This window comes from Diabrotica virgifera, chromosome 1 (genome assembly GCF_917563875.1).
Source record: "Diabrotica virgifera virgifera chromosome 1, PGI_DIABVI_V3a".
Taxonomy (NCBI): Eukaryota; Metazoa; Arthropoda; class Insecta; order Coleoptera; family Chrysomelidae; genus Diabrotica; species Diabrotica virgifera.
Window position 1 is genome coordinate 190,915,964 of NC_065443.1, and position 8,398 is coordinate 190,924,361.

Below are 8,398 nucleotides of genomic sequence, written 5' to 3' on the forward strand. Positions count from 1 at the left end.
TAGTGCACCGGTTTTCCTGAAAAGTCTTGGAATGCCAAAATATTTGGAAAGTGTGGAGGGCTTTTTCAAATTTTTAAGAATATTGACTTCTTTAAAAGGAGTACCATAATCGAAACTCTCCTTGAAGAGGTATGACCCATAGGTATCTACCCGGATCCATTTAATGCCATCACGGAAATATACTTTTTCATTTAGAACATCTTTTTTTCTATTCATCAGTTGCATTTTGTTTAGAAGGTTCTCGGTGTCTTTGAAATGATGTTGCATATCAATAACCATATTATTCTTTTTATTGGCAGAGGCAATAATTTTACAGTATTGTTGTGGAGTACAAATAGTTTGATGATTCCTTAATCTTTTTTCAATTCGGACAAAATCCCGGTCTGAATCCAAGTAGGAATGACCTACTTCAGGAAACTTATGGTCGATTATTTGGAATATTCCTTTTCGTATAAGATACTCATAAACACACACCATTAGGAAATTTTTGTTCTGCCCTGCACACGAATCTGCCCAAATAATTAAGTGATTTTTTTGTTTAAGTGCCAGCTCAACTTCAATGGTTCTTAAAAGACACCTAGCGATCTCACTTCTACCCCTGCATGCTTGGTCTTCAGTCCATCTACAAAAAATTGTTTTATCAACTTCTTTAGTTATAATATGTATGCCTAAATTATAGAACCACATTTGGCGGAGGTAAAATGCTTTAGAAGTACTGAGTCTAGGCAACGGCATCGTTTGTTGGAGGTCGAATGTCATATATGTAACACCATCTGTATTTTTGGCTAGTTCCCTGTCGATATTCTGAGCCGCAAACGCTGCTTTATAATTTTCAATATGTTACTCATTTGCAGCACCAGAATCGCAAGTGCTGCAAGTGTCACTTTTCGGGTGTCCAAACGATAAGTTGAATTCATTGTTAAAAATATTGCGGTACGTGCATTCTTTAACTTTGAATCGATTTTGGACTTTGTCTGCATTACATGTATCAATATAAAGTTTATGCATAATAGGAAGCGATAAAAGCGGAGACAGATATTTCTGATGGATATTGCAGTTTCTTGAATAATGAGATAATAGGGAACTTGCACATTTTTTTTATTACATAATAATGTTCAATTTTGTATAAAAATGAGATTTCCAAAATTTCACGCTTCAAAAACTTATAATAACTTAAAAGTACAAATTTAAAGTCTTCTTTATTTTAAAATAGTTCAAACGACCCATGACGTCACAGAGTTTGACTATGTGGTTCAGTTTAGGTTATATTTACGTATATTCTTCTTCTTTAGTTTATTGGCCTCCACCTACTTGGGTATTTAGCCAGATCGTCGTCAGGGAATAAAGGACAAATATTTATATTCTGATATTTATCGTATGTCACTGTAATAAAATATACCAGTTTGTTGAGATTGCAGTTTGATACAGTTTTTGAAGGAAAGGAAAGAAGGTTTACTATTGAAAATAAAACCATTTTGTAAAAGTACAAATTTTCTATGAATAGTTCAAACGATCAAAAACATTTGTAACGTCACATAACTGTATTTTCTACTGACGTTTATAATGTATAATCCAAAATTATATATACAATTGGTGTAGAATGTAAACATACATCCCAGTGACGTCACGACGCGTTTTGGGGTGGCTGGTATAAGTTGAATTTTTAGTCGTCTTTAGGGGCCAAACGAAAGACAAACAAAACTTTTTTATTTTTGATACAGGTTCTAAATTATGTTCTGTTGTGATTTATACCATTTTTTCGAATTTAAAATTTTATGCAAGTTCCCTATTCTGAAGGGAAACTTGAAATATGCTGAATTATATAAGCTACAACATCATCTTGAATTTTATTGGGTCTATTTTTGTGTTTTCCTCTTTTGTCTGGTACAGGAGCAGCTAAAACCATCTTAATTTGCTTTTGGATTAAGTCAACCTTCTTCATGCTAATGTTATATAACGAAACAAAAGCTCGTTTACATGTAATAGTTTGTTTTGCCCCGTATGTTACGTTATATTGGAATGAGGCGGTCTTGTGTTTTAAAGCTCCAGTTCTTTGTCTGTGTGTGGGGATTATTTTGATACTATTATACAGAACAGTTTTTAGCATTTATATCCAGTTTGTACCACGATGACAAAAATTTTTCCGTCTTCAATTGTAAATACCTGGGAACACTGTCGGCGACACTTTTCGGGGCATATATTACCTTTGACACTAGTCTTAGCAGGTTTCAACTCACCTTTATAATTTGTGTAGGCCTCTCCTCTTTGCCTACAGAGTGTAGCTTTTCGTTTCTTCCATTCATCAAGATTTCGTTGTCTTTTTCTACTTACTTTTATTTTTGGTTGGAAATGTTTCTTTTTACTATGGACTGTAGGCAATATATGCTCTTTTTCATTTTGTCCAACAATATTTTCATTAGATTTTGCCTGACTTACTAGTATGTTATTATCCTCCATTAGTATATCATTCTCTTCTTCCATCGGTTCATTATTACTCTGTGCATCTACCATCTCATTATCAATCTCGTTGTCTGATGATGAGTCGTTGTAATCTTTCGGATCTGGCACGTATTCATCACTAGAGTTGTCCCCGAATAAGGTATCGCAACTTGAATCGTAGTTATTGTCTTCTCCATTATCTGAAAAACAAAAGATATAGTCAATTTACTGTAGTAGTTATAAGGCACTTAACCTACCCTTAGCACTTTATAAGTCGTGTCTTGCTATGACAAATTACATAATAATCATAACAAAACAGTTGACCAAGTCATGACATAAAACTTTTGTCAAATTTGTTAATTTCAATATTCATAATAAGAACAGAGGGAAATATTTTGTTACATTTTTTAATTTTAATTAATGTCAGTTTTTACATAAGGAAAACTGTAGTATTACTTGTAATTTCGAATATCTGTTTGATTAAAAAAACAAAAGATATTAAACTATACATTTGAAGTCGAAGCAGAACTGTTTACCTCCAAGTTAACACTTGGACACATTGTGAAAGTATAAGGCACTTTCCCTGTAACAATAAAAAATACCATTGAATATAACAAAATATTCCTACATGAATTTCATATTTTATAAAAAAGATACTTACATTCTTCTTGGCAAACTTCATTCTTGCGTGTAGAATGGTCACTACTTGTTGATGAAATTGGCATTTGTAGGTTAGAATTCCCATTTTTCATGGTTTGTATTACATTTTTGTCAATACTCTCGCTGGCAGTTAAAATATTATCATTTAAAGCTAACTGTAACATTACCTTTCCTCTTGAAGTCATTTCAACTATCAATGTGAGCAATATTACTAAACACAACTTAAATTCGCAAAACACGTGTTAATCACAACAATCGTTTTTGTCAAATGGTGAACAGCTCATTCACAGCTAGCTGTTACGTGCATGAAGGCGGTATGTTACAGAACTTGGTCAGGACACTAGTGGAAGAAGGAGGTATGTGCTATTTATGTATCATACCTCCTTCATCCACTACAAATATAAGTAGTTGTTGATACATACCTCCTTCATGACATTAGTATTTCTCTTAATACGGCTCTTAGAGTGCTACTGTTAGTTTCACAAAACATACTAACACATACCTCCTTCATCTACGAGAATAACTCGATTTTTGTAAAAATGTTACATACCTCCTTCATCCACTCAGCCCTTCATTTATTTACACCATTATAATGTATTGATAACAAATAAGAAAATTATTTATTGTACAAAATAAAAATATTTTGTAGAAATAAACTCCACAAAATTTTATGAGATTAGTAGACACTCCCACTATTTCTAATAATTCTTTTTTTTTTAGTGAAAGATTAAGTTGATTTTAGCAGTTAATAGTGTGAGGTAGGAATTTTTGTGTTGTATGTTTTCTATTCCGAATGTGTCAAAGTGAATCTCGGTAGAGCGAATTCAGTATACCCAACATCGTTTTTATTTAATACAAATATGATAACTCTTAATATTCATTTTAGGAAAAAAAGTTATTTTTCATAAAAAGCTCAGCATGGTGTAAAATCTAGGATACAACCATGATATATCAACTTTTATTAATTTTATACGAGGTGTGTCAAAAAATATGAATTTCGCTCATACCTACGATAGTACCTTTATATTTCACAATATTTCAATTAGAAGGATGTAATTGCATATTCAAACATTGTTTTTAATTCTAAACAACTTATTGTGACAACAATTTTCAATATTGTGAAAAATAAAGGTACTTTACTCCTGAGTGAAATTCATATTTTTTGACATACCTCGTATAAAATTAATAAAACGTGATATATGATGGTTGCATCTTAGGTCTTAGGACATACAGAGCTTTTTATATTTTCGTAAAAGTAATAATAAAAGAGTTATCATATTATGTGTAATAAACAAAAACAAAGTTAAATTTCAGAAAAATTTGGTAAATTTTTTTTTTTTCAATTAGAAGCATGTAATTGCATATTTGATCTTAGTTTTTAATTCCAAACAACTTTTCATAATAAGAATTTTCGATATTGAGAGAAATAAAGGTATTTCACATTTTTTGACATACCTTGTATAATATTGATAAAATTTGATATCTGATGATTGAATCCTAGGTAGTATGTAGAACTTTTTATGAAAAATAACTTTTTTCGTAAAATTAATAATAAAAAAGTTTCCCATATGTTTCCAACTTAAGTAGACACGCTGTAAAGGTATACAGGATGGTTTATCTTATTCGCCTCGGTCTCTGTGTGGAACACGACTTGATATTTAAAAACATTTTCTTCTCAGAAATATACAGGGCTATTAACACCACAATCTAAAAATAAAGGGTAATAATACGGTATAGGAAATTATTTAACGTAGGTTTGCACTTTCAATGTGAGCAACACAAAGAAGCGTAATTAAAACGATATAGAAGATAATGTATAAGAAAGCATGGTAAAAAAAAACAAATTCGTTTTGTAGGTATGTTTCTGTAGGAACAATGTTCCCAAAGTAGAAAATTAACAAAAGTTTAAAAAATACAACAAAATACGTAAACAAATATAATAAACAAACAAATTTTTTAAAAGACAAAACTTAAATTAGTTACCTTCGTATAGTTCGTCATCATCTTTATTGTATAAATTTGTTGTATTCATAGTTGTAATAATTATTTATAAATAAAAATAAACATTATTTCTGACGATGTAAAATTGACACAACCCTTTTGAAGATAAACTGATTGGGATGAATGCATAATGTCATATAAATTGTCTGTTATCAAGCGGTTACTGCACTTATTTTTTGGTAAATTTACTTTTGAAAATTGTCTTTCACAACTTGCATTTAAATGAGGTACGGTGAACACAGACAATATAAAGGTACTCAAATTAGTAAATAGAGGATTATCGTCAAAATGTTTTATTTTTCCCACTTTAAAATGGAATATCCTAGTATTGTCATCAATACTTTGCATCGTTTATAGGTCATGAGAATTACAAATTCGGGGCTAGATCACACAGAATTTACACACGAATACATCATCTCCAAGGGCTCTCAGCCGATTTGCCGCAACCGTCAAATACCAATTTCAGTTAAAACACTATCTGAAAGAAGCTAGTAGTAAAACAATAAACTTTGTCAAAAAACTGTAAACTCTGTAACAAACCGCAAAATTTCACAAAATGTTTGTATTTTTTCAAAACTACCACGTGTAAAAAACTTTTAATAAAAAATAAACCAGTCCGCTAATAACCCTAGGGGCTGATGAGGTTAAAAAAGTGCCAAAAGTCCAGAGTCATTAGTACCGATTACCTACAACAGCTAACACATTTCTCGGGACAAGTCTACCTCTGTCAACATCAGATTCTCGTGCAATAACAATTCTTCCTACATCAACTGGTGTTAACTTTGAATTCTAAAGGACAATCATTTTCTCGGCTGTCTTTTCAAGTCCAACTTTAGCCTTGTTCTGTTAGTTATTCATGTTGTCACTTCGTATTACCTATATCATCGGTTATAGGTTATGATTTACCCACCTTGACTATATTCTCTTCGTCAGCCTTCCCGCAGATAATATGAGTTGATAAGTGACAAATTGAATATTAATGAGTATCTGAAATTTGTAGTTCGCCTATTGTACACACATCTCAAAACTTTCTTCTGAGCTTCATAAGGACTTAGTTATTCCTTTATGTAGTTTTATTGCTTTCCAGAAATCGTAACTCTTTAGACCAGCGGTTCTCAACCTTTTAGCATTGGCACCCCCTTTGAACGCTGAAGATAGCTCACGCCTGCCCTCCAGTCAATAATTATTGGTTGGTTCAAGTTAGAACAGTGAAATTGTGAAACTGACGATGCTAACTCTACGTTAGCAAAAGCTGGGACGCAAAATAAAAATCTCCAGATATATTATATAACATTTGCAGTAGAGTCAAGTTTCATACGTTTTAGGCTGCTTTTTTTGGCAATAAAAAATTCTGGGCGTTTATCTTTCAAAGAAGAATGGTTTGAAATTAGATGGCGTTCCAAACGTCCGGGGCGCATTGCATCATTACTAAGAACAGCATGACAGTTGACACACCGAGGTAAATGACTGCCGTTTTTCTCCATAAAGGTAAAACCATACTTGATATAATCGTCTGAATACAATCATTTATTTGGAAGTGACTTAGCCATTTTCAAAGCTGTTACACAACATTATTAAATAATTCACAAACAATCACTCTGTTATTAAATAACGATTATACTGATTGCTACAAACAGCACACAGACGCTGTCGACTGAGACTGACGCGTGAGACGGAGTCACTGAACTGAAGCCAGGAGTGCTTGCAATACAATGTTGGTAAATATACTTTGCGCTCCTACGATGTTGCCATACACAAGACTGTCGTGTTTAACTCAGGTTGTGTGTTTGAGTAAAACGATTTTAATCACGTTTAAATAAAGAAATATTTCTAACAAAATAAAAATACGAAATACAAAATATTTTGTTTTTTTTACAAAATATATATTTGTTAATTTTAATTTTTTTTTCTTTGTACCTTCACGCCTCCCCTGAAATTCTCACGCCCCCCCAGGTTGAGAACCACTGCTTTAGACCATTTAGTTGTGGTTTGGCCAACCAACATGTCTCTTACATTTTGATTTGATCTCTCTACGGACCCTTGAGTTTCCGAAGTTCGACGTTTTTCATGGACCATTTTTAATCCGGGCCACCTTTCAGCAATATTTTTTACGATGCAAATTCTCTACCTTGTCGCTTTGTAAAATCATAGGTGAGCAGAATAAAAAATATTGAATATATAATACGTGTAGTTTACAAGCTGAACCTCGCATAACATCGGCTTTTGGACGTTTTGTTTGTCACGTTCTGCCAATATTGCGAATGCCAGAACGTGTTTTGGGTCTACGTTAAACGGCCCTTAAACGATATGTCGGACATTGGCAACAAAATTGGCATTATGTACATGTAAAACATATAAAACACATTGTTCAACAAATTTATACTTACCATTTTTGTTTCAGGTCACATCGATTCAAATTGGTCGGTGGGCGCAGTTCTAGAAAAGAAATTAACTCCTCTGCCATTCACGTTAGCTCTTAGTGGGTTAATGAACCATAATAAAAATCAATTCAGGCTCGGAGTTGGTATATTGATCGGATAGACATTTTATAAAATATGAATCTTAGTCATAAATTCATTGTTGCGACTATTACCAATTAAAGTTTTATTAAACAAGTTAGGCGCATCTTTTAATTTGTTTTCTGGCATTTATTTTCAAATACTTTTTATGTAAATGCAGGGTGTCCAACTTTAGGAACAGTATTTAAAGTTTTTATAACACATTTAAGGAAATATTTTGTTTAATACAGATAAGACTGTTTTCCTTTTCACGTATACATTAAAAATAAATTGTATATCATCTCTCCAATAAACCATAATTAACATTTTTTTATATAAAAATTATACAAAACCCAAAATAAATATGGTTCTTCTAAGAGTCTGTTAATATTAATAACGATATTTAGCGGATCGCTTTATTATCACTACCTCAATATTAAACAATACTTGCAAATAGAATATAGTTTCTATAGAATATAGATTATAGAATGGTTTCGTATTCAGTAGAACACTCCAATATCCCCCTGTAACACATTCGATTTTTTATTAAGTGTGTACAATACTTAATAACGTTCTCCATAATATAAAAAGCGAATAAAAATAGTTTGTAATCAAATATTAACGGTTAAAAGTATCTTTGTCTTAATAAAAAATCTATGGGTCAACGTAAAACCATATTAAGTTTTTAGTGTGACTTTCTGTAGTCGTACTTATTGTTTGACGGTCTCCTTACTACTTTTGTAAGATACTCATTAACATTATCAAAGTGAAACGTTTTTGTCATTGTTTAATCTCTTATG

At 31.9% G+C, this 8,398-nt stretch overlaps 1 protein-coding gene across 1 annotated transcript in view; it reads left to right on the forward strand.

Annotated features, from left to right (window-relative positions):
• LOC126878993 (mitochondrial import receptor subunit TOM40 homolog 1-like) overlaps positions 1-7,719 on the forward strand; it is a 31,275-nt gene extending 23,556 nt beyond the window's left edge. Inside the window, exon 5 of the mRNA XM_050641872.1 lies at positions 7,502-7,719. Coding sequence (XP_050497829.1) covers positions 7,502-7,641 — 140 coding nt within the window. The 3' untranslated portion in view covers positions 7,642-7,719. The remainder of the gene's footprint in view (positions 1-7,501) is intronic.
• The last annotated feature ends 679 nt before the right edge of the window (positions 7,720-8,398 follow it).